The 26,624-nt window shown below is 39.3% G+C and overlaps 2 protein-coding genes across 6 annotated transcripts; one reads left to right on the top strand and one right to left on the bottom strand.

Annotated features, from left to right (window-relative positions):
* Positions 1-66: 66 nt before the first annotated feature.
* Positions 67-24,658, bottom strand: LOC142035231 (protein zyg-11 homolog B). 5 transcript variants are annotated; one of them, XM_075037117.1, is made up of 15 exons: positions 24,224-24,658; positions 21,881-23,923; positions 15,615-15,780; positions 12,443-13,197; positions 9,680-9,820; positions 8,251-8,427; positions 8,017-8,081; positions 7,287-7,386; positions 7,156-7,206; positions 6,342-6,503; positions 6,187-6,234; positions 5,358-5,555; positions 5,213-5,265; positions 4,493-4,590; positions 67-2,078 (listed from the first exon to the last, which is right to left on the bottom strand). In XM_075037117.1, exons 2-15 carry the CDS (start codon positions 21,881-21,883, stop codon positions 1,888-1,890), a joined length of 2,208 nt encoding a protein of 735 aa, XP_074893218.1. In that variant the 5' UTR covers positions 21,884-23,923; positions 24,224-24,658; the 3' UTR covers positions 67-1,887. The 5 variants fall into 5 exon arrangements, with proteins under 5 accessions (XP_074893218.1, XP_074893219.1, XP_074893221.1 ...); XM_075037118.1 differs by having other exon boundaries at positions 21,881-23,780; XM_075037120.1 differs by lacking the exon at positions 21,881-23,923.
* COA7 (cytochrome c oxidase assembly factor 7) lies at positions 24,640-26,624 on the top strand. The gene is made up of 3 exons (XM_075037126.1): positions 24,640-24,835; positions 24,916-25,056; positions 26,018-26,624. The coding sequence occupies exons 1-3, from the start codon at positions 24,730-24,732 to the stop codon at positions 26,464-26,466; spliced, it is 696 nt and encodes a 231-aa protein (XP_074893227.1). The 5' UTR covers positions 24,640-24,729; the 3' UTR covers positions 26,467-26,624.

The raw sequence follows: 26,624 nt of genomic DNA, 5'->3' as shown, positions 1-26,624 counted from the left end.
CCCCACGGTTTTAGTTAAGATGCTTCAGCAAGTTCTCCTGTTATTAGGAAAAACCAGTACTGTAAGGAGAGTTGTCGTCTTTATTTTAAAATCTTGTAGCAATTGATTTATATTCATTCTATTAACACCAATTTTGACAAGTTTTGTGTTCCATTTCATGTAATGGAAATTTCATAGCAGAAGTCCCATAGCAGACATCTCAGAAGGGTGGGGAGTAAAGGCTTGGAGTCCATTTTTCATTTTTTAAACCACCTTCATAATTCAAAGCTACAACCAATTTAATTTCTTTCTGAATCAAGAAAACTATATATAACCAGATGCACACATGAAAACAATGCTAGCCGAATTATACCTTTGTACAAAAAGCAATTACACAACATTGATTAAATTACTGGATCAGTACCTTTTGAAGTTGCTGAAATACACAATAATTAGATTATTGAAGATTAGAGGTCATGTTTTTATTTGAAGGATGGGAGTTGGGAGAGGGAAATAGTTAAAAATAGTAAAATATGGTCATCATGAAGAAGCCATCCCTGCTAGTAAGCTACCAAACGTAAGTTTTCTTTTTAAACTCAATTACCAATATATTTACAGAATAGTCTCTGAATATCAATCAGTTGCCATGGAAATATGGAGACTAACCAGATAAACAAAAACAATACCTGAAATTAAATTGAATTTGAATGGACATGCAGTTTGCTTTCAGGCATCTGTATGCTGCGCAATATGTTTCATTCAACACATCATTTGAAACCCATAGGTAACCAAGAAAGAAATAAGTTGTTACAATTAGCATCTTTTATGTAAAATTTCACACTCCACAAAACAATGCAATGGACACAGGGCTCACATAGAACATGGGGTGATATTTTGCACTGTGATGACTTGGAAATATAATTCACTGCACAATACTGACAGAATATTTACAGAAAAGAACAGACCAATCATTAGTCTCTTATAAATAAGGTGACCAAATATCCTGGGCCTCCTACCAAGTCATGCAATCCCCTTCATGAAGACAAGTCAGTATTTTGCTCTAATGAGCCTTCTCCTTTCCCTATCAGTATTCTAAAAACAAAAGAAAGATATCACACACAACCAAAAGTAGTCAAACAACAACAAAACCCCCTTCTTGTTATCAAGTTTAAAATCTCAAGCTTAGTTCATCCTTTTAGTATTGTGTCTTATTTTAATCCTGCTTCTATTGCTTTACTTGAGCATGTCTCCCATTTCCCTGATGCAATGCTGATCCCCACCTTACTAAGAGTAGGGAGGACTCAGGAGAGCTGAACCTCAAAAAGGCATTGTTCTAGCAGCAAGGAAAACAGAAGAACACAGCTTGCAGGCAAAAGGAAAAGGAAGTTAAAGACCCCATTTGAGTTTAGAAGGGTTATGAGGCAACGGACATTTTGGTCGCCTTAGTTACAAGTCTCATCGTAACCTGCATGCATGTACTTTTGTTTTAATTGGTAAAAGTGTTGAATCTCACAACCACACACAGTTCTATTCAAACACCAAACTGGTAAACAGTGTTGTGAACAGCAATCATAGGGATGAAATAACTTTCTCTCCCAGAAGTCACAAAACAAGATATTCCTAGAAGTCTTTTTTCAGATGTGCATATTGATCTGTACAAGTCCCATCTCTTTGTAGCCAGTAGTAATCCTACAGGTATGACCAGCTCAAGCAGTGACCCTTTACAGGTTGCATATGAGGTTGCCATTAAAGTTGACATTCACCAAAGGTTACCGTACATGGTTCTGGGTACCACAATTATCGGCAAATCACTTTAATGGTGACCACTATATTACAAGTTACTCCAACTACACACATCAGAAAGGATTATTACAGAGACAATACTTTACATTCCTATACCTGCAGCTTTCAGTTTGGTTTATTTTGTTGCTGTTTTCTACATGGTGGTGGTCTCCCATGACGCATAATGTGTTTTTCCAAACTATCTAGGATGGCAATAGCAATCCTTTGGACATGTGGATCAGTCTGGACGTTTTCCTTGATGTTGTATAAATGCTGTAAACCACCTTCTTCAATTAACATGCTGCAGTATCTGGCAGCTGTAGTAAGATTAAAAAAAGGAAATTAAAAAAAAAATTACCTAGGGTAAGTGTAGCAGATACTGTAGACACTGATTCAAATCCACTTTTGTCTCCTAGACCAGGCAGCATTTAGGACACTCCCTAAAGTGTCTACACAAGTGCATTTGTACTTTAACAAGTAACAACAGAACAACAGAGTTGTTTGGACAGGACTCCAATTGTAATCAGGTCTGTTTCCATGTCTGTCTGAGTTGACTGGAAAGTGCCTTGTAATATTCATAGTATTCTCTGTCTCCCCCTGCCTCTTCTACAGGCATTTTAAGTGCACATACATAAATTTTAAGAGATTGGAATCAGAAGTACTGTAGGATCTATGAGTATCCAGGTAAAAGTATCACCTTTATCAAAAAAACTCAGTATGGAACAGTTCCCAAAAAATGGTATCAGATATACCACATCATTTGTATACTCTTGTAGAGTGAATAGGAACTAGTTCCTTTGAAAACAGTTTACCAAATACATTGATGGTGGCCTTTAACTAGTTGTAAGTTGCTATGAATGCCTTTTGAGGGATAAAATTACACTTTTCTTTCCACTTTCATTAGTGATTTTAAGAAGTTGAAAGCGCAGCTACATCAGCTCCAGCGTTATTAAGTGTAGGGACCAGCTATAAAAAGAGCCATATATTTAATGTAACATGCAAGCTTCAGAAGGTGTAACAAAAAGGTCAGGATGACTGTAATGCAATCCACAGAGCATTACCTCAGATGTGCCCAATTTCACCATTCATCTCGGTGAAGCAACACCAGAGTTGTTTAAATGCTGACAGAAGCATTTCACTGGGGATCCCGTTTACTGCAGTGCTACTAATATTTTAGTTAAGTTAGCTCATTGAGGTGGATATGATAGAGAGAAACAGCAAAAGGAGAAAAAAAATAAACAGGAAAAATAAATCTCATCATTAATCCTAGATTATTTTTCACCCTCATCTAAAAGAGGAGGTCAAAATAAAACACATCTCTTCTCAAGGACAAAAAGCTCTCTTGTTGCCAAGCGCCAAAAGCTGAAGGTTTTCCCCCCAAATAAATCTTCATGTTACAGAATTAAGCACATTTTCCCTCCAGGTAGGTTATTACATTTCCTACCAAATGTTTGGTTTCTCTGCAACTTTGTCCAGAAGCTTCTGGCACTAACTACTATCAGAGCTAAACTTCAGGAATACTGTCTTGATCTCGAATCAGGAGTATGCCATCCAAGTATTTCCAGCCTCTCCATTCTACAGAGCAGTTACTCACTGTCAATACAAACCTCTGTGGCATGTTGAAAGCTCAGAGGTTAGGGCAGAACAAAATAAACACTAAAAATAAATAGAACAAACAGGAGCATACTAAGTTAACAGGGCTGAGGCACAAAGAGAAATTACAGGGTCTTAATCAAAAACTGTTATCCGGAGTCTGACCAGTAAAACAACTTTGTCAGAACAGTCCTACTTCAACATGGGAAAAGTCCTCACAGATCTCTGGCTAGTGTACCCTGGGAACAGTGTCTCATTACATTTACGAGCTCTATAAAGAGCAAGATAACAGTACTTTATGTGCAATTATATATTATGCCATGTTATTGTTTGGTCCTGAATAGATGTCTTTTCACTGTAGAAAAAGTAATTTATGGGACAGGGATAAACAAGCATAGATATACTGCTGTCAAGAAGATCAAAAAACTGGCACAGAAAATACTTTTAATACTTTAGAGGAAAGCTGCTTTGTATCTCGTAGAAGTTGATGACAATACACACATTCACATCATACAAACTTATGTCAAACCCCCCCCCCCCAAACATTAAAAGCCAGGAAGGTTTGTCCACTCTACATTTAGTTATACTGAGGGGATTTATTTCCTTTCCTGACACTTGTGCGTTTCATCACATGCTTGCAAATAATTTTACAAACAAGACATTGGTGTTCTCCTTTTGCAGATGGGAAAGACAGATTAAGAAACTGACCTCTGTGTCACAGCAAGTTATTGCAAAAAGGCGATTAGAGATGAGGATTACCTAAAACTTCTGTTCTGATAGTAAGAGATAGCTACCTGCTACAGTAACTGTTCTTAATTTAAAAGAAATTTGTTGTCCATTATTAAGATTATATTTCTGAATAAAAACACCTGGGCAAGCCAAAAATGTAGTTAATCTTAACACACGTCCACATTTTGGAATTAATACTCTGCATTTAACAGTAAAATTCCAGTAACTAAAAATGATATAAAGAACTTTTATTACTCTCTTTCCCTGCCCCATTTAGTCAAAGCCTAAATGTAGTTTCTCCAGAGGATTAGGAATGAATACCCTTGGTTTCTCATTTTTACCAGTTCATGCTAGTGAATAATATGCTAAGAAATAAGAATTTTAAGGGTAATATTATCTTAATACATACGATTTTTGCTGCAGACATGCTGCATGGCCCACACTGCCCATAACTGGACACCAGGTGTCATGAAACAGCCAAGTAGTGGAAAAAACGGATTGAAAGACCTATAAAAAAAGAACAGCAACTTGCTTAACTACTAGATATTATTCCTTCAGAGGTCACATGTTGTTTACTCATTCAGCTACAGGTTTAACTAGAAGAGACACTTGATATTAAAAGGCTCACCTGCTGCACCTAAAACTAGTTTAAGACAATTACTAGCAAAAATCATATATAGTGGATATGTGGTGTGCTTTTACCATAGCATTTGGATGCCTCCTGCTCCTTAAAAACATGAGTAAAAACAGTGGAAATTATAAGGATTAGATGGACAGTAATTATCTAATTGTACTTTTTGGCCTGAAGCTTCTTTATCTAGGACAAACAGTGCTAACCTAGTGCTAGCCAATATAACCTTACTGGTTAATCTTTGTGTCTAAGTCTTTTAGGCATGCAGCTGAATATCTTTAATAGAAAAGCAGCAGAACAACATTACATCTTTCTTTCACAGGAGTCCCTAATCTTCTTTGGTCACAAAGGGAAAATTAATACACTGCGTATTTTAAGCCGATAGGTGTTTTTCCACTGGACAAAACCATGCCTGGCTAGCAGCTAACTCTGCTTTGGGAACAAGTTTTAAATCTAGTTCAGTTTATTCTCCAAACTCTAAATCAAGACAATAGTTACCTGTAAGCTACCATCTCACATTCTGGGGTTGGCCAATTCAAGATGGCAGAATGCTGCAAAATACAGAACCAAGAACACTCATTGTTAAATACAAACATTGAAAAAATATAAAAGAGTATGATAAAATTCACCATCATTTCTGTACCAGCTGTTCAAGGAGAGATGTCCTCTGGCTGCGACTTAACGTCCAGGCCTGCTCTCCTCGAGATATCAAATGAGCAATAATCCCTGCTGCAAAGTAGCTAACTTCCACCTCCACACTGTGCAATAATTTACTGATGTGGTCTATAAAGTCCTTCCACATTAACTCAGAATGGAGTTCTTTAACTTCAGCTATGTTATTCTGGAGGGGGGAAAAAAAAGAAAAGGGAAAATATCAACCAAAAGAATAAGATATGAGGGAGATAAACACATAAACTTGAACTACATTGTGTAAGTAACCACATATAAACACCAGGATGAGATCTTCATACATCCAAATGACCACCAGATGCCAAAATACTACTTTTGCTTTTGAAAACTCTTCCAGTCTAATGCAGTAATTTGCCTCAAAACAAAGAGGTTTTCTCATAAGTAATTTTAGGCCATTAGCATGTAGATCACACAAAATTAAAGCCTAGTTTTAACATTCTCAAACACAATTTCAGTAAATTCAGCAGTGCACAATTCTGAATTCCATTGATTTTCAACCTACTTTTTGCATTTGGACTCATCTGAAGCCCCACTCACTGTCCTTTCTTAAAAGCTCTTTTTGTTTACTGTAACCATCAATTTCAATATAACTAGTGCTTTTGGAGAATTGTTAAAACAGTCCAAAAAAATGTCAGTTGCAAATAACGCATACTACAAAGATTAAAGAACAACATAAAAATATTAGGCAAGTTTTCAGATTAACATGGGGTAAAAAAAAAAAAATTAAAAATTAAATTTTAAAAGTACATATTTCAGACTTTTTTGTTTCTTTTTCATCTCACCAGAAGTCCAAGAACTTTCTGTTGGATGGATGATTCAGATGGAAAAGACTGTGGAAAAAAGAAACAAACTATAGGTAACCACTTATGCTTATTACTGAAACAATGTTAATTATAAACCTATGTTGATAATCCACCACCAAAACTGTACTCCTCACCTCTAAGACTCTCATGAAAAGTTCTAGCCCTTGATTTTCAATGAAGTGCCGACATGTTGTTGGAGATTCATCAGTGAGGTTCCAAAGTGCACTCAATGTGAACTTGAGGGTAGTATCTACAAGGTTCTGATTTGTTTTCTGTTTAACTATTTGTAGAAGTTGCTGGGAAAAAAACGATTAAAAAATCCCAGTTATGATTGCATATCAAAAAAACGTATTAGCTCCTCTGCTGCTTTCTGCACCAACTGGGGTAATGCATGGCTATCATTTATATGCAGAGTAAAGATCTACATGTTTAGGGTCAAACTATACAAAATAAAACAGCTATTAAACTTTTTACCTCCCCTTTAAACATGGTTGCCTGCTAGAGGAATTCCTTTGTTTTCACCATAATTACACATGCAGTAGTACTATTACAGGTGGCACAAAGCCATCCACAGAGCTCTGGACCCCACATGAACACTGACAGCAGTAACCATTTACTTCAAATATTCTCTTTTTGAGCATCTTTCATCTGAAACAATGGATTTCAAATCAAGAGATGTCTTTCTATGATACTTTGTATTAATTGTGTCAAGTTTTTCCAATTCGGCTTCTTTTCATCTATGCTAATATGTCTCACTGCCACTGTCTCTGATATTATCTCTAATAAATTCTCTAGGCTTTTCTCTTCTAAAGAGCTTTCAAATGAATACAGGGTAATGTCTTCATAGAATTCTATCTCCTTATGTTTATTTTGTATCTTTAGAATACTGTTAACATGATTAGCTGGAGAGGATGGTATTTTTGACTGCCAGGGAAGTATCTGACTTACCCTAACAATGAAGAGTTCTGCACCAAGTTGAGCTGTTTGCTCTGTTGAAAGCTGTAAACAAACAAAACCGTATCAACAATTTTTTAGACTTCAGAAATATTATCCTATCATCTCAAAGGTAAATTTCATACCTTTGCAGCAAGAATGGAAATTATGGCTACAGCCATCCTTTGCATGTTTTGATCTTCATGATTACACAGCCACTGCATAACAAGTTTGGCTGCTTCAAACCTGGAAGTTAAAAATAAATTTAATTTTCAGAAGTCTCATAAATCTTAGTAAAAGAAAGATGTACACAGACAACACATCAGATAGAAACACATGCAAGACAAAAGTAACTGGAAGAAGTATGCCTCATACAAAAAAAAAAGTAGAAATGCACAGTGAAATTACAGGTATTGCATGAGCCTCAGTCAGCTTTGAGTTGTTTGCTTAGGGTCTCCTACTTCTAATTATATATCTAAGTGCACAGGAATTGCTTCCAAAGAAGGAAGAAAAATTTGGCACAATCTTCTGAAACATCAGACCAATGCAATCCAAAGCATTTGGGCAAAACATTTAAGTAAAAAAATCTCTGCAATCCCATAGTTTCCGAGAGAAATTCTGACTTCTGTTACGTGTAATTAGCGATAACCCATCCAGGTGAAGTAAAAAATACCTGTATACCAAAGGATTTTTTCAGACCTACATTCAATTGTGAATTACAAGCCCAAAATAATTATAGGGCAGACAAATTCAGCACACTTGATTGATTTAAACTGAGCAAAACTGAGACCAGAAACAAACCTTCTGAAGGAACAGACAACAAAGAAAAGTATTCTGCAATGCTACAACTCGTTTTAACTGACTTATAAAACTTGCCTGTTAAATGGAACATCCTGAAGGATTCTGTCACTGCATAGTGAAAGAAGACAATTCTTTTGCAGCTATGAGAATGAAAAAGAATTACTTCATCAGAGACATACATGTTTCAAAATACTTTCTTACTATGAATTATTAAACATATTTCCATGAGGTCATGAGATGTGGAGAAACCTTTTGTAAGACCCACAAGACAGGGAATCCTACAGAAAATAAAGGAATTTTGTCTTTTACCTGTTGATGATTTGGAAAGTGTTCCATGGCCTTCAGGAGCAAGTGAGTGACATCAGCCAGAAGTCGCACAGGCATGCCTGCTGCTAAATCTTGCTTGGTTAGGTTAAAGACACACGCGCTTGCTGCTAACTGCACGGGCAAGTTCAGGGGGTGATTTCTCATTCCAATAACCACAAGCTGAAATGCAAGAGTTTTGCCCACATTAGTTACTTAAACATTTGTGCACATACCCCAAGAGCAATCCACTGTTGCTTGAGGCCACAACAATGACTCACAGCACCCAATTTCTGCCTCCCTTCTACTTAAGTGAAAAATCCATCTGGTGTGATTTTAATTCTCAGGAGGAACATTTTCTTCTGCTCAGTGATTCAAAGCTGACAACTTCCATTTTTCCAAGTCCTTTTGCACTGGTTGTAGCAGCCTCTCAAAGGAGAAGCTGAATGGAATCCAAGAGATTCTTAGAAAGATCCAGGGTTTGCTTTACACACTGGGATAAAAATCACCAAACTCTTTCAGAGATGAATGAGGTAGGACAGAGTTTCTGCAGTTTAATGGTAATGATGTAGTGGCTTCTTGTTTGGTGACTAGCCATTTCAGATCACATCCTAAGCTGCTAGGTCAGGATATATTTTTCACAGCTTCTTCCTGAATTATGTTTTTGGCTACGTATGTTGATTGTGATCTCACCTAAGAAAATATTTTTCTTGTTGCCTATTGATTGCCAAAGTCTTTTTGATGTTGAAGCCAACAAAATCAAGATCACTTGTTCAGCATCAAAGAGGACAGGAAAAATAAAAAACATCTGTGCTACTGATGCCTCTTTTTATGATCACAGTAAAAATTAAACCTTCTCTGCCATTCTAGACATGGAAAGCCAACGCCTGGAATGGATTTCTAAGGAAGTTTCTAGGATTCTCGAAGTTAGAGCCCAATATAGAACATTAATGATATTTATTCACTTGCTGTCATACTGGAAGGTGACAGTGGAGAGAAATATCACTGAATGCCTTCGTTATTATTACTGCTTGATAAGCATCAGCAGAAAGCACCGTTGTACCTGGGGAATAAGACTAGACAGACCTTTGATTTGACCCAGTACAGATATGTTCTAATGGCAGAATTCGACATCTGAAGAAAGCTTCATACCATATTCAAAATTACATGAAAGAATTAATGTAGATGCAACTAAATTTAGATAGATACTAAACATTAGTCCAGATCAATTTTACCTAATGTAAAACGCTACAGGGCATCTTCTACATCACTATTGTTTAAAGAGTTGTTAATTCTTATCCAACATTATGATTTTAATCTTAAAAACCACAACCAAAAAATGTACAAGCTTAGAAAATAATTTATACCAGGGTTTTGGGGATGGGCTCAGTTTAAGGAACAATGCATGACAATCATCAAAACTATATTATTTTACCTTTAAAATTTCAGGCTTTGTTTTTTCCATTACATGTGTCAGGCTGAATAAATGAAAAAGTGCTTCCCTCACAAAGAAGGCCCGTTCACTGTAACGCTTCAGTGCTTCAGAAATCTGAGTTTCATTTGCTTCTCCTGACACCTATGCACAGAGAAATAATCTTTAGTTCAAGATGTCATCATTTTACTTTAAAAATTTTGTTCTTAAAAAGTGCAAAGCTGCAGTTTCAAAGGTGGTGACATTTTCAGCCAAATCCTTCAGTAAGCAAATGGTTACTTTATCTGGCCATATTAATCCAGAATTACACAATCTTCAAACATTCCTCACAAAAAAGAATCCACATTATAAGCCAAAATTAGGCTTCAGCCATATCTTTAAGCAGAACTGTATGAAACCACTAAGTAAAAGTAGCACTTCATAACTAACAAAAGCTGCTTATGATGCACCAAATGCCTAAAAGTACTATTTGTAAATGAATGCTCTGGCAAATGCAGCTGATAAACTGATGAAGATGGTATTTTGGCTGTAATTTTTTGGTTCTGGGTTCTAGCTCTGGCAATAAAAAAAGACTTCCATTCTTTGTCTACATCAAGTTTCATATAAGCTGTATCTGTAGCAATAGCTTTCCAGCACCTTATTAAAGAACTAACTCATGCTCTCTGCAAAAGAAGTCATTCTTAAAACCAGACTTTAAATACATGTGAAAACTAAACAATGAGCTAACTTAGGTGAAGACTGTATTAGAAGCTACGAGCTGCTGACTAATACGAGCTTAAGTTCAGAATATTAAATCAGCAACTACCTGCAACTTTTTCCACTTTCCAATCTGCTATATTTTCTATCTAACTACATTTTATCTACTTTACAACTGTTAGTTGTGTAACTGTAGATGGTCTGTTCCTCAGTCTTACTATTTAATGAATCGTTGCTGCAATCATTGTTTTCTAAAATTCTTAGGGAAGCATGCAGAACTTGTTCTACTTAATGTGTCACATATGTTCATATACTGAAGTGTCACATTCTGTGCATCCTGTATTGTATAGAGCCAAATTTTTCGAAACTTGCTAGATCAGGAATATATTACAGCCTTGAGATAACTGATACCATCTTGGATTTTGTTTTATATTCTCTATTGATTAGAACAGGGCAATTATATTTACTGACATGTTTTGCAGCCAATTATACACTATATGAAGAACTTCCACTTGGCTTTATGTTCTCAACTATAATGTCTGCGTAGTGTTCAATCTTTCAAGAATTTTCTCTAATCAAATTTCACAGGACTGCTGTAAAGAAAGTAATATTTTACTTCTGCTGTCTCCATGAGTGCTGTCCTGTTTATTCTTTAGCAGTATCTAGACTAAGCAGCTGAATATTTCAGTATAGACATGAAAGAATTTAGGTTACACAAAAAAAAAAAGGGAGGGGGGGAATTGCTGCCTACAGTCTCTTCTTGACAACAATGCCTTAAAAAAAAAAAAAAAGATAGAAATGCAAACTGCTTTTTGCTAACTACACTTCTACAAGTCCATCATGATTCTCACATTACTAGAACCTTCTTCCCTCCTGCCTTTTCATAGCACAGTCACTTGTTTGAAGCATGTATTCTAAAGAGCAAGGATTATATTGAATTATTTTACACCAAACATGAAGTATAATTTCCTGATGCTGTACATCATCACACCAAACAGGAACTTGCTTTCTCCAACAATGCATTTCAACATTCATACACATCATTATCAGCTGACTTGGCCATCAACAACTATCAAAAGTTCCAGAGGAAAAAAAAAATTTATAAAATTGTGTAGCTGTGTTACCTCAATTGCTTGTAGCAACAGCATTCTGAATTTTAAAATTGAAGTGCAAAACTCAACTTGCACAGGAGACAGACTAAACTATGGACACATTATGCAAACTCTTCCTCATTCCCTCTGCAGTTTCCATTATTCTCATGGCAAGAAGATGACAAGACTCAGAGTCAAAGATGATATACCACTGACAGTGACATGTCTAAAACATCTCTTTTTCTTCTTTAATTCTGATCCCTTCATAGCAGGGACAGGATAGGCTCATTCTCCAGTAAGTGCATGCATATTCTACAGAACAGGGCACAACATCTTGTTGCCTGGCACTAAAAGATAAATAAATGCACTTCAGCAAACATCATCTCATCCCAAGTGACTAAGTAATTTAGGATTTGTTCAAGAAGAGGAATTTTCTCATCCTAAGTAATTGCTTCTTACATGTTCATCACCAAAAGACCTTTCAAGGTGGGTAGAAATATTGTAACAGGAAATAGAAGTGGTGATGGAGTACAACAGCAGCTCAGTTACTAAGTTTTATTGTATCTTCTGTGTTAATCATGAACTGCTCAAAGGTTATGCAAATTGTACCTCCACCTCTTACATATTGCTGCCTTATGCTAGATACTGTGCTGGAATCCAGAGAATATTATTCCAGTAAATCACTTCAGACTAGACAAAGTTCAGCTCTCTTAGATCTGATCTGTTAAATCAGGATCTAAGGCTCACTGAAAAGGCACAGAAAATAAGATGCTTCTTACAATAGTATTATGTAAATTTAGCAGCTTCTGTGCCAGAATTAAGTAGGAATTTGACATAAAGTCAGTAATTACAATTAACAGTTAAAAAAAATGAACCTACAGCCTCCTTCTGAAACACCCACATACATCTGTTACAAATGATTAGTTCTATTTTTCCTGCACATTGTAATTTTTCAGTAAAATTAATTCCCCCACTTAACCTTTAGGTTTCCTTCTCCTGTTAGGAATTCTGAGTAGCCGGCATCAGTAGCTAGCAGTCCTACAAACTGCATTGTGGGCCGTTGCTGAATAAACGCTTCTACAGCTTTATCCGTAACATGTTTTCTTCCAGAAATGTCCAAAGACACAAGGTTAGGCAAGATATCCTTCTGTTCCAGTAAACGAAGCGCTATGTCTGATGTGAACTGTTTGTCATCTGAAATATCAAGGTGATTCAGGTATTTTAGTTCTCTAATAACATCCAGAATCTGGGTTGTGGTCATTTTCAAGCATTTCAGGTGGTGCATGGTCAAAGACTTGAGTCGGTCTTTGCAGGTGAGGAGTGCTGTTATGTCAGTGACAGAGGTGTTCGATATATCCAGACTTTCTAATCTAGGAAGTGAAGCAACATCTGCCAAGTCCTCATTGTAGAACAGAACATTGGTAATACTCAATGCACGAAGCCCAGACAACTGACTGAAGCACCTCTCATATGGGTCTTCCAGAGAAAGAGTTAGTGAGTTCAGCACAAGGCATTGTAGATTTTGTTGGATCCATTTATTGCTGCCAAGTCCACTTATAATGTCTGTGATTGTTATATCTGCGTTCACCCCAGTAGCATCAAGTTCTACCAGCTTGTGATGGCAGAATGCTTTCCGGAAAGCCACAGCAGAGATTTTTGCTTTCCGGATACAAGCTCGTTTCAAACGCATCTGGTTGCCTCGGAAGATGCCCACAGTTCCATCATTCAGAAGCCCTGTTGGAAAACAGCATTAGTGTTTGGATCCAGTGTTATAGAACATTACTTTTAAGAACCCGAAGGGTACAAAGTGTTAACAAAGAAAATTAATTGCAAAGTAGTTTGTCTTAGATCATTATGCCACTGATCCCAAAATTTTATATTTGAGATTCCACTTTTAAGATTACAATTTCACTTTTGGAAAATTCCAGTTTTAAGAATAGGAGAGACAAATTAAGATGTAGTATACACATTTTACCTGTTTGGTTCAGAACATGGAACATGCAATAAATAAAATGTGGATATGATTCAAAAACATTCAGACTTCTGCCTGCATTTTCTGGATTTTCTCACTGAACTGGTTAGAAATGTGCTAAAAACAGAATTTCAAAATTCCTGAAAGTTATTCTTCCCTGATCACAGTTCTCTTAACCTCAAGATAGTACCAGCAATCAATGACCAGTTCTCATCTTGCTTTAACTCAGTTGAACAATTTAGCATTTGACTGAATTAGTAAGTATGATCAATATGCTAAACGACTCTTGTTAAGTTCTTCTATATATCCCTCATGAAGAAGGTAGGAGTGTTGCTCAGAAACAAGCCTAATGTGAGAAAGAAACCTAAAAGGTGATTCAAAGAGGAGAAAGAGGAGGACAAGGAAAGGGTGGGAAGAAGAGAAAGACAGCCACGAAAAAAGGAAATGCAACAATCTTGTTTGAGATTATTATCTTGTTGCTCTGTAGCAAGATGACTGCATAAGTAGTCTTTTCTTGCAGCATACTGGCAACATCCTAATTGAAATAATACATTCAGTTCCCTGCACAGGATTATCCAAAATGCATTGAAAACACCAAGATTTCTTATTTGTATCTTACCAACAGAAGGATTACTGCTATATAGAAAGCCAAGCATGCATACAAAAGGAGTAGGAAGAACATGCCCTTCTAGTTTCACCCTAGAAGGTTGTAAATGTCAACACTCCTGTTTTTTATCTCCTATCTTCAATTATACTGAACAGAAAAGAAACTGAAAATAGAATATATTTGAATAAAACCATCATTGCCACTTCAGTTTGGATTTAAGTCAAAAGCTAGTAATTGCCTCTGTGATAAAGTCAAATTAATATTAAGATTTGCAGACCTTTCTAAAGAGCAAATGGTTTAGGCATTTCTGACCAAGTAGTTGGGGCATTGCTCTTTCGCAGAGATAGCAAAAATATAGGGTGAAACATCTGGTACCCAGCAGAAAAATTAAGTGTGATAAATCTTTATAATTTTGTTAAAGTATTGCTAAATTAATTGAAGATCGAGTTAGGCTCTCTCACTGGCCTACCTTAGCCACACCCTGTTTATATTTTTTATCACTTTTTTTCATCCTGCACTCTGACACAGTGTTTGTGATGTTTCAGTGTCTGGAACTGCCTTCATCACTACTGGCACAGATAATAAGTTTCTGCTAATTCAGTTTCCTTGAATCTGATTTCTTGGGACTATTCTAAATAATTAACCTTCAGAAAGTAATGTATGTTGAAAATGAAAAGGTTTTTTGAGTTTGTGGGTTTTTTAGGACCAATACTTCTGTTATATCTGACTAGAACAACTTGAGAAAACTAGAACACCCATATTTGCACAATAAGAGCCAAATCTGCACCTATAGGATAGGGCACTTGGTCTGTTTACAATAATTTTTCTAATGTCACATTTCATCTCTTAATAAGAGTCTACAGGATCTCCAGAAATTGGTCTCCTGCCTCTTCTCTAGGATCTATACACTCACTCTTTTCATGCTAAGAAGCTGTTACTGACACATTTTCCTTTGTCATGCTTAAAGGAAGCAAATGAGGGCAGCCCTGTCCTCAAAGATGTGCTGACAGAGAATATGATAGGCCAGTACCTAAAATGTAAGAACACCACAAGATGGTTTTTACAGATGTTTATACTACTCTTGAAACTGACTGCTTTCGAGCAAATAATAACACTTCAACAAAAGTGCTAAAAGAGATGAGAAACTATTTTAATGAAAATCACAAGATTATTTCCTGGTTTAATCACAAGAACACACAAAAAAGAAAATTCAGTTAATTGCTCTGCAAGAGATACTGGAATATTTGAGTGCTGCTAGAAGTAGTAGAATCAAATAATTCTTTTTTTTTTTTTAAGTGATTGAAAGAAGATCTATTAAAGAATGTTCACTTAAAGGAACATTAAATTAAAATAATAAACCCAAGAGAAATGACCTTCTATTTAGAACTATATGGCAATGCAATATTCAGCTGAAGCTGTGGAAAAGCAAAAATAACAGAAATTCTCTATTAAGAGATTAAGGAATACAGCTTTAACAGCTGCAACAGCAGATTCTACTAGAAAATACCAGAACTGCAGTGTGACATTCCAGTAAAATATTTTTACTGATGACCCACAAATAATTGTTTTTACCATGAAATGCCATTGTCTGCAGCAATCGATCAGCCACTTCTTGAGGAAACATTCCTGGCTCCTGCAAGCATAGCGTTCCATCTTGCCTTTCTGTGCAAAATTTCTCTAGGTTGGCAGTCAGGAAATTCAAACAGATATCAAGTAAAGAATAAGGAGAAGCTTCCTCCTGTCATATGCAAAACACAATGAAACAAAGGAGATTTAGTGAAATCTTTCTCTGTCTATGAATATTCCATTACTCTATAATGTTGTTTTTAGGCAAACCATTCATTTTTGTTAATCTGATTCTCATTGGAACAGGCAAATATTACAAAAGGAAACACCTCCCTTAGAGCTACGCAAGTCAGGTCACACAATAAACAACTGGCCAAACCGATGAGCAGCCTCCTCCCCCAGTCACCCCCAGAACCACATCCAGTCTGGTCTGTTGTGCTTGAGCCCTGCTTGCATTCAGAGGAAGAAAAGTAATTGCTGATAAGATTGTTTGAATTTATGAAGTCTACTGGGAATTAATCAATCAATCAAGACAGACTGAAAGAAGATTTTAAATCAAATTTTACTTCTTGATTTAAATGATTTCTTTTAATCTTTCATTTAAGTCAACCCATATTAGAAGCCTACTACCAAGCTACACTAGAAATGCAGATAAATTTCATATATTGTTAGGAGCAATTTTTGACACTGAAAAGGGCACTTAGAGCTCCAAATCAAAAAAAAGGAAACTCAGAAAGAACTATTTAATTCCAAATTTTGTGCTGCAATAAAGTAACAACTATTACAGTATTCCCACCAATTATAGATACCAATTTCCTACTTTTTACGCTAAGCACCTGGAAATCATCTATAGTAGAACTCTGCGTACAAAGGACAAGGCAGAATATAAACTTGAACTTTTCCTTCAGAGTTTGAGATTGTACATTGGTATACAAAAAATCTCAAAGGTTTTTTTATTCCATGTCTAATAATAGCCTACTGTTTTCAGCCACACAGATTAATCAACATAAAGAATGACTCGCAGCACTGTGAATCATCCCCAGCACCATACAAAAGAAGGCCGAGTGACTGGTACATACTCCCCCAGACAATTTTGAAAATAACAGCATCAACTGTTGCCAGATCTCATCTGTAGGAAAAATTGTGGCTTGCCTTTTATACTGAAAGTTCTGGATAATTTCACCTTTCTTTCCTAGCTCATTTAACTTCTCTTCTGTTGCCTCATTTGCCTAATATGTTCATCACAGAAGTACAGAAATATATAAAAGGTTATATAGAAGAAATACAAAGAAAATGACAGAAATAAGTCTTCTAAAATAAGTTGCATATATTTGAAGACTGGGAGGTACCACGTTAGGGCAAAGATGGAATGGAGCTTATCTTTAATGAATCATGTATTGACAACAATGAGAGACTGGAGTTTAATAGCTCCTGAAGACTTAAGTACAGGTTTGGGAATAGAAACTCCAAATTATTCAAATACAAGCTCTTTCTGCAGTTTTTGACATGCAACTTCCAACTCCTTTGACTCAATCTTTCTCAGTGTTTAATTTTTATGATTTTTTTTTAAAGATTGAATATTACATTTTATTACTGAAGAAACAGGAGTCACTTTGTGATATGACTTGCTCACATTACCAGAAAACAGCAATTTTGGCTGCTTCCAATCTTAAGATGATATGAAAAGGAAGGACAGAATTTGGAACTGTGAACGTCTTTTGTTTCTTCATAATGTGCAACAATGCCTGAAGTACTTCTAAAGAGAAAACACAACCAATTATTTTAATATAGTACATTTTTTAAAGGAAAGGGGAGAATTTTCTTTTTAACCTGAAATTAATACGCACACCCAGGACTTATATGACAGCTGCTGATTAAAAAAAACCACCACCAGAATCATTACTCAAAGGCATATGAAAATAATTCCGACTAAAGCAAAGATGTCCTCATCTTCCATTAGATCTTGGGTTTCTAATTTGATGCTTAAATATGACAAAACCAGAATACTGGCTCTCTTCATTCTTTCTGGCACTTTTCCATAATTTCTGCCAAAAAAGCTAAAACACTTTTATAGATCAGTGAGCAAACTCCAATGAGAATTTTTAGCCTTGCAGATAGGCCACTAGCATATGACTCAGAAAACTATTTTTTCAACCAGTACCTCTAACTGGCCAATCTGTAATTTGGAAATATTGTTTTAATTTTCATATAAAGTAATCACTTTAGAAGTCCATACAGGACATCTCCATACAATAAAGGAACAAAATCCACAAACATGGCTCAATTACACTTGCAAACAACACAGTATCTTTTTTTTTAACTCCACTTATACCAGTTATAGGAGACATTTATAATGTTTCTTCAACTTGTTGCCAAAAGGCTGAAGAAACACACCTAACGAAGGCTCCTGAGGTAACCTGGGCAGATAGGCGAAACATATTTATCTGTATCTAATAAAGTCCCTTGACAAACATCATAAAAACAATTTCCTAGACTGTCTGCTACTGAAATAGAACAGCTTGAATGCAATCTGTAAACCTTTTATGTGAGCTAGCCGCATTCCGTTCTTCAACTTCTCTTTACTTAAAGATAATATTGCCCAGTTAAAGACCTCATAGTAAAAGTGTTCTGTAGTATTTAAGCTCTTATAGAAGGTTAGGATTGAAGTGGTTCCCTTCTCTAGCTATGCTTTTGAATGTCAACTTGAAAACAAACCTGGCATTTGTTTTCAGCTCATTTCACTTTCTGGTTCTGATACTCTAAGGAGATGCTGTAAATGTCTGTCAACCACAGCGCAGGATTTATTATTATTATTATTAAAGATCATCCAGCAATATTTGAGTTGAACTTTTATTATGTATATTTGACTTTTTCATAGCCATCTTAATTATCTGATACTTCCATGTAACCTCACAGTTTATTTCATTCTATCAAATTAATTCAGTGATCAGAAAATAAATACAAAAATAAATTCCCCAAAACACAGAATTATGCATTATATAATGCAAGTCTGGGCGTCTTCATTAGCTCAAACACATATTATAAGAGTAATGTGACACATCTAAAACCAACTAGCTAATGGAATAATACAAAGAGTAGAATAATTGCATTTATATGAGCTTTTTAAGGCTTATTTAAACTAATTCTTTAAAAAGATAACTTTATAATTGCTTAATATAAGCAAGGCAAACAAACAAAAAAAAGTGCCGGGGGGGGGGGGGGGGCGGGAGAGGGGGTAAACTGCATGGCTACTGGCATCTAACAGTAATCCAATACACTAGTGGACTGAAATGCAATACCTACGTCAACATGATGTTACCCAGTTCAGCTTATAGCTCACACACTAGTGCAGCTGGAAAGGTTCTCAAAGAACACTATACTCCACATTTTCTTTTAAAAACTCTTTGGATCAACTCTAAATATTGCTAGAATATATTTAACCTATATTGCAAAATGCAGTTAAAAAGAAAAAAGAGTTTAAGGGGACATACTAAAATACCTAGAATAAGTTAGAGAATCCTAAACCCAACATTATGCCTAGATTAACTGGCTGAGTGTGAGTATCAAAACAAAGTCCTGTTCCTTTGGGGAAGCATCACCGTGCAACCACCTGCTTCTACAATAGTAACTAAAAAAGAGACAGGTTTAACTGATGTTTTCCATCAGTAATTACAATCTAACTTTGCGCAAGAAGTAAATTCCACTGCTGTGTGGGCCGCCTTCACTACAGGTATTGCGATCATACCAACTCCAGCTGGAAAAATTCGCTTCCTTCTGGCTTTGTGTCTCAGTCTCATTAAAAAACAAAACCTTTTTTTCCATAGGTAGTTTTTTTGGGGTCCCCCCCTCAATAAATCAGTATAAAACACGGAAAGACAAATACCAATTTCAGCTCTAACAGAACCACTTCTATGATGTATTCCCCAATTTTTATAGCCAATTGCAGACTCAGTATGACAAAACCCAAATATGTAAGGCCTCTGTATGCCTGGCCCATCTGCTTTTTTCTCTCTGAAGCCTGAAAGGAGATGGGGTACAGGATAAGGAACTTCTCAAATTGTGGCAGTTATTTCTCTCAAAAAGTTGGCAGGAAAATAAGACATAATTTAGAGCCTTAGTCTTTGGTGCTGGACATACCATGTTTCTAACTGTTTTCCACCTCTCCACAGCTCCAAAACTTTACTTACTTAAAATGAACACTCTTAAAACGATCAAGAAAGATCAATTCAAGTAATGGTCATCAAAACTCTTCTGAGCGCTGATAAAGGAAAGGCAATGAAAAATAAACAGTTCCATGATTTACATTACGAAGAAAGCTTTATGATTATCTACTTAAATTAAATGGAATGAAACAGATGTAGGCAATTTATTAACCAGACTCAAGGAAGGATTATGCTCAAAACTCAGATTTAATATTAACTATTCTGGCACAGCAAGTGGGAACATACTGACTAAAGTTGCTAGCGATACAAAGTTGGCAGAGCTCAGGAGAGGTCTAAAATTAAATAGTGCCATATTAAAGCTACATAGTAAGGCCATGTAGTTCAAGATTAATAGCAAGAACTTCAGATATGAGTTCATCAATTAGGAATGACTGGAGAGAAGAACCTGAATGATTTGCTTAACCACAAGAAAACAATGTGAGGCAGCCAAAGAAGGTATCAGGAGAAGCATAAAGCAAAAATAAGGAAGTATTGTGTCATTTTCAAGATGCTTGGAGATCTCACGGGGCTATTTATGTTAAGAGATACCTGCAACATTTCAGTTTGAACGTAACATCTACTAGAATGCTCTGGGGAAAAAAAGCATGTTGGGAGTAGGAAACAAAACCAGCTTTTCTTACACTAGCAGATCAAAAGGTGAGAGATATGAAAGCTGCCTATAGATACAGCACAGTGAATAAAAACTACACAAGGAAAAAAAGCCATTAAGGTGAAGCACTGTGCCAGCACAGCAACAAAGGTGCATTATAATGCCGTAAAATAGATTTTTTGCCATAAATTTAAATGTCAGTACATAGCTCCAAAACATCAAACAATGAAGTTCTACCCTAGTCCACTGAACAGAAGAGCAGGTGCAAAAGGCACCTACTTTTAAAATAAAGATAAAAAACTTTATTAGGGTATTAAATGAAATTAGGCTTTTAATAACAAGGGATGAGACTAGACAACCCAGGAAGCTCCTGCTAGTCCTTTAAAAGCAAATATGCACACTCATCTCTCAAACACAGGAGCGATCAAAACAGCACCCATATGTTCTGAGGCCTGTCTTCAACAGAGAAAGGCTGTTTCTCCACCGCCAGTTTTGGCCAGCTCCGTGCTGTTAAGAGCACCCTGCTACACATTACACAGATCAGCAAGGCCCACGTACCGCGCATACCACAAAACCCGTGCTTTCGGTGGCACGGCTTTTTCCAGACAGCCCCTGGACAAAGCAAGCCCCAGTGGGAAAAGTGCTGTTTGAGGGTTGGACTGCACCCAGGCTGGGGAGGGGGGAGGCAGGAGCTGGACGAGGGCAGAGACGGCTGCCCCGTCCTTCACGCCGGCCGGCTGAGGAGCTCTGCCCGCCGGGCTGCCCCTCGCACCTGCGTGGCGGGAAGCCGGCCGCAGCCGCTGCTCCTCGGCCTCACAAGGTGCTGTGAGAGGAGCTGCTCAGCGGCAGCGAGGCCGGGCCGGCCATCCCCCTCGCGGCGCTGTGGCGATGCCGGGGCGCACCGGGCCGGGCTGCCGCTGCTGCCCCTTCGCATCGCGCCGGGCTTGAACCGTCCCCTCCGCCGGCTCTCGGTCGCCCTTTTATATAATCGGTAGGACGGCAGCCGCAGAGGTTACACAACAGCGAGGGGAACGAGGGCTGCCGGCCCGGCTCGGGGGGACGTGCGGGGTGCCGGCGGGGGAAGGAGCGGCCCCGGACACCCCCCCCCTCCGGCTCACTCCCGCCTCAGTCCCTCAGCGGAGGGGGGGGAGGGCGAAGAGGCGCGCGCCCGGGGCCCGCCTCGCGCCCGCTCCGGCCAACGGCCTCACCTGCCCGGGCGCGCGGCAGCCCCCCACCCGCCTCACAGAGCGGGGCTCGCGGCGCCGCCATAACGGCCCTTGCCCCCCCCGGTGGACGACGGCGGTTCACCTCAGCTCCCCTCCGCCGGGCTCTGTCACCCTGGGGCGGAGGGGGGGGGGGACACACGCACACAGCCTGCCCGCCCCCACCGGCGCGACGGCGACCCCCACCCATCCTCTCAGCGGCTCCTCGGCCCGGCGCTGCCCGCCGCGCTCACTCACCATCGCGGCGCTGGGTGCCGGAGGCGAGCGCCCAGCCAGCCGGGTCCCGGAGCTTGGCTCCCTTTTTTTTTTTTTCTTCTTTTTTTTTTTTTCCCTTCCACCCCCCCCCCTCTTTTTACCCCCCCCCGACCTGGAAGTGAATCTGCCTCAGCCGGCCGGGCAGCAGCGCCGAGCCCGCCTCCCTTAAAGGGGCAGCGCCAGGCACACACTGCCGGCTCTCCGGGTGGGTGGGAACCTTAAAATCCAGGTTTAAGGATGGAAAACGTGAAGCGTCAGGAGAAGGGTCTATTACTCAGCAACGGGCATTGGCGTCGCGCGTGACGGTGGGTGCAAGAACTTCCCTGACGCCCGGTTGCTTTCGTTTCGGAGCAAGGATGAAGGAACACCGAAGCGCTGGTGAGTCTGTCCACGCAGAGGATGCTGAGGACTGAAGCAGTTCCTTGTCTTTGGATAACCTCTCACAACCAGGAATTCAACGTCAGCTTTATAATTTCTGCTCACAGATCAACCTCTGTTATTTAAATGTTTCCTGCCCAAACCAGTTTATTCCGGTAATATGAATAACAATCTGCTGCAGTACAATAGGTTTCGCCACCTGCTTCGGAGTTGGAGAGGAGCTTTGCCATAAGCTTTTACACAAAATAATTTCAGATACAGTAGAGTGATGAAAACCTGTCTCCTGACAAATACATACTATAATATATTGTTGGTAGAAAGAATACAGTTATTTTTTGTTTCAGGACACAGAGAGTGATACAATTTCCCTATCCAAGTAAAATGAAATTATAATGAGTTTACTGTTAAACCTTTTAAAGAATTGCTGATTCTATGTACAGCAGCTTTGAATACTAGTTGTTTGCAAACCAGCAAAACACATAAATAAACACTAAAGAACAATTGCTAAAATCATTTATGTTTCCGTCATTACAAGATGACAAAATATTCTACAGGTATGATCAAACACAATTTTGCCTGTTTAGGGACTACATAACAAAGGTCAGTTATAGTCCCAATTCTTTAGATGAGGATGTTGACATAGAGAAAATAAATTACATGCTCAGGATCCAACAACAACAGAATCAAAAGTCTCTGTGTTCTGAATTTAACCACTTAAAAATCTAATCTGCTTAGAAGAAATAATTCATATAATTATGGGCACAGAAATTAGCTTATATTAGGGAGGGGCTAGGAGTGTTATTCTCAGTCCATTACATGTTTCTTCTACCTCCTAATGTCTTTTGGAGCTTCCAGGCTGTTCTTTCCATACCTATTAACAAATTCACTCCAACCTGAGTATCACCAGATGTCTTGTCTTTGCCTTCTTTTTCTCATTCCATCCGGATTTATGATGGGAACTATCTTCCTTTCTCCTGCCTGGGCTCAGACAGGGAAAACTTTCAAGCGACAGACGGATCCCTGCTATCGGTGCCCGTTCTTGGCCTGCCCCACGGTACTCAAGAGCCACAGCAGAAAGGGAAGCCTTGCTGCGCCACTTCGCTCCTAGTATGGAGAGGCCATACGGTTGAGTTGGCACTGACTCAATGTCAGCATCAGAAACTGCAGAGGCAAAATCCCAGCAAGAACAGACTCTTCAAGGATTTAAACCAACAAACTCCAAAGAGTTTCTACTGGGCCTGTGCAAACTGAAATTTTTCAAAGCTGGATTTTCAGAGAAACAGTAATGCTGGTGCAAAAGCAGTTCATCTTCCAAAGACCTTCTCCAGAACAGAGGACTTGACACAAAAATTCTCAGGTAGCAGTCAGCATGGGCCAAACTACCTATTCTCTTCTTACTTGTTTCTCACAGACATGTCAGTGGGTTTGGTCGATACGTTTTGAAAACAAGATTTTAGCTTCATGTAGACAATGTGTGTTAACTCCAACCCAAATACTGAAGAGCCTGAAGAGTTTTAAGGAAATACTTCAACAGGAGTTGTAACCTCAGCAGCACGTCCGGCATGTGGTGCCATCAGTCCCACTGGCAACAGTTCTTGCAATTAGCTCCAGCTGTTAATAAACAACCTGGTTTCTTCCTATGGGAGCCTATGCACAAGATTTAACCGAGTTTTATTTATCCAAAAGCTTGACAAGCCAGTGTTATGTTACTGAAATAATTTGGGACAAAGCATTCTCAAATATTCTTTGAAATTAATTTTAACTCTAAGCAGTTTGTCACACAAATTTCTAATGTGCTGCTATACTCTCAGAAAATTCGCTTTGTGCTCAAAAGTGCTGGAATTGGATAGCGTGCCGTATTTTGTACAAGTACCCTAACATCACATCTGGCTTAAATTAATCCATAACTAGAGAACTGGGGTTCGTTCTGCGTTGTTAATTGCTTACCAGTCTCTGGGTGTTTTCGACGACCCTGGCACTGCCCGCTCAGAGACTCTGGGACGCAGGGTTCCATCTCTTCAAAAAGTATCTGTAAGATCTCTTGTTGTGCCACAAAAAGGGACGGTTGCAGACAACAGTCCCTAGCAGCAACTCCCCAGTTCTAAAATCGAGTTGCAAATCATTTAGCTGTTAATCCGAGACAAAAAACACACCGGCAACAAGTTGGGGAATTGGTAAAGCCGCCCTGGCTTCTAGGCCATGCGTAGTGTGGTAACGTATACAGTAACGCCTCAACTTATGGCTCTGATCGCCCCGAATGAGACGGCAGAAATACGTATCCAATGGTGCAAAACTCCGAAAGTTAAACACCAAAAATGTATTACTACTTAAAACTCGTGAATCGGCCGGCTCAGCCCTGCCGGGAGGCGGCGCCGCCGCATCGATGTCTCGGCGCTCGCGGCAGGCAGCGCATCGACGGCTCGGCGCTCGCGGCAGGCGCCGTCAGCTCCGGCATGGCCGGGCTCATCAACTTCGAGGACGAGGAGGAGGTGAGGGGCTACCTGGAGAACCTGCACGTCGAGTACAGCTACCAGTGCTTCAAGGAGAAGGACCCGGACGGTAAGCGGCCCCACCGCCACCCCCGCCCGCCGCCCCGGGGCCGGCGGGAGCCTCAACCCCCCCTCACCGGTGCCTTGCAGGCTGCCAGCGCCTCGCCGACTACCTGGACGCCGTGAGGAAGGACTTCGCGGCGGCGGCGCGGGTGCTCCGCGGAAACTGCGAGGCCCACGGCCACAGCGAGAGCTGCTACCGCCTGGGGGCCTACCAGGCCATCGGCAAAGGTGGGCCGGGGGCGGGCGGTCCCGGTGCTGTCTCGCTGCCTACCCCTCGGTTCTTCTGCGGCGGTCCTGCCGGCCGGGGGAACTCCTCCGTGGACGGGCGGCGGGGCGGGGAGGGCGGGCGATGCCTGCGGGCAGCGGCGGCTCCCGCTTTTGCAAAGGCGCTGAACGCCTGCGTTCCCTCCTGACCTTGAAGGAGGAGCTGCCTGCCCTGCCCCTTTTGTGGTCAGGTAGTAACAGCTGGGGAAGGGCGGAAAACCCTAAACTGCTTCCTTCTGAAGAATCAACTCGGGGTTAACCACATGTATTACTTTTTCATAATTATGTCTCTATGAGTGGTAAGTATATCCAGGGCTGAATGCTGCTGTGTGTTCTCTTCTTAAAAGTTGGATTTCTTCTCATCTCGCTGTTCTTTTTTAGAGAAAGTAAGGAAGGAATAAGCTTACGGACTGGTAACACTGCTTACATAAGTAGGCCCCAAGTCTGCCCAAAATGTATCTGCTGCTACGGTAGCGGGAAGCAGTTAAAGTAGTGAGGCTTCTTCCAAATGACAATTCTAGTAAGGAGCATGATATTTTTTACTGTAGTTCAAAACTAGCAACAGTCTCAGTTTATGTGTAGGTATACTGGCAAAAGAATACTTTGCCTAGTTTAAGCTACTAAGAAATCCATAGATGTAGTAGTAGAAAGAGTGTTTTGTGTTTCAGGGTTGGTATTTTTTTTGTCTACATAAGCTGTTTTGGTAAGTGAGGAGTGGAGGAGGGTTTCCTAACTTGAAGACATTAGCAAAACCTTTGTAACTGAGACAATGATAGTGTCTCTGAAGTCCTTAATTTTGACTGTAGCACCTAAAGAGAGGGATGCTGTATTTCCCAAAGTGCACCAGGAAGCATGCTGCAAAGCAGAGAGCTCCCATCTGTTTTAGCATGTCCTTACAGTAATCTTTTGATTTCTTGGCCAACAGGTGGACTTGACCCAGATTTGAAAGCTGCCTACAACTCTTTTATGAAGTCATGCGAGAAGGGTGGGAAGAAGTCAGTAAATGCGTGTCATAATGTTGGGCTGTTGGCCCATGATGGGAGAGTAAACGATGACAAACCTGACCCCGTTGTCGCTAGAGACTATTACACAAAAGCCTGTGATGGCAATTTTGCTCCTAGCTGCTTCAACCTCAGTGTGATATACCTCCAAGGAGCACCTGGGGTCCCTAAGGACATGAACCATGCTTTGAAGTACTCGCTGAAAGGGTGTGAGCTGGGTCACATATGGGCTTGCGCCAATGCCAGTCGAATGTACAAACTGGGAGATGGCATTGAGAAGGATGATGCTAAGGCAGAGGATTTGAAAAACAGGGCAAAACAGTTGCATAAAGAACAGAAAGAAGCCTCAAGTTCTTTAATATTTGGGGAGTAAAACTGTCAGCTGCAGTTAGTAAGACTGCAGGTTTAAATGGCAAGTGAACTTGTTATTTAAATTGTGAGCATGCAGTTTTCATTCATAATAAATAAATACCCAAAATAGATTTTGCTTATGCAAATAAACTTCTATTTTTGTGGATGCAACAAACATGA

The sequence above is a fragment of the Buteo buteo genome, chromosome 10 (assembly GCF_964188355.1).
Source record: "Buteo buteo chromosome 10, bButBut1.hap1.1, whole genome shotgun sequence".
Lineage (NCBI taxonomy): Eukaryota > Metazoa > Chordata > Aves > Accipitriformes > Accipitridae > Buteo > Buteo buteo.
The sequence above is the reverse complement of the archived record's forward strand: the minus strand, read 5'-3'. Positions and strand labels throughout refer to the sequence as shown.

What these genes read in the sequence shown, in the direction of transcription:
- LOC142035231 (XM_075037117.1), bottom strand. An exon ending in ACTTTCCAAATCATCAACAG is followed by an intron (nt 8,082 to 8,250) that starts GTAAAAGACAAA and finishes TCATTCTCATAG; the next exon opens with CTGCAAAAGAATTGTCTTCT. An exon ending in AGAAAGTTCTTGGACTTCTG is followed by an intron (nt 5,556 to 6,186) that starts GTGAGATGAAAA and finishes TCCCCCCTCCAG; the next exon opens with AATAACATAGCTGAAGTTAA.
- COA7 (XM_075037126.1), top strand. Translation starts at nt 24,730, where the DNA reads ATGGCCGGGCTCATCAACTTCGAGGACGAGGAGGAGGTGAGGGGCTAC. An exon ending in CAAGGAGAAGGACCCGGACG is followed by an intron (nt 24,836 to 24,915) that starts GTAAGCGGCCCC and finishes GGTGCCTTGCAG; the next exon opens with GCTGCCAGCGCCTCGCCGAC. An exon ending in CTACCAGGCCATCGGCAAAG is followed by an intron (nt 25,057 to 26,017) that starts GTGGGCCGGGGG and finishes CTTGGCCAACAG; the next exon opens with GTGGACTTGACCCAGATTTG.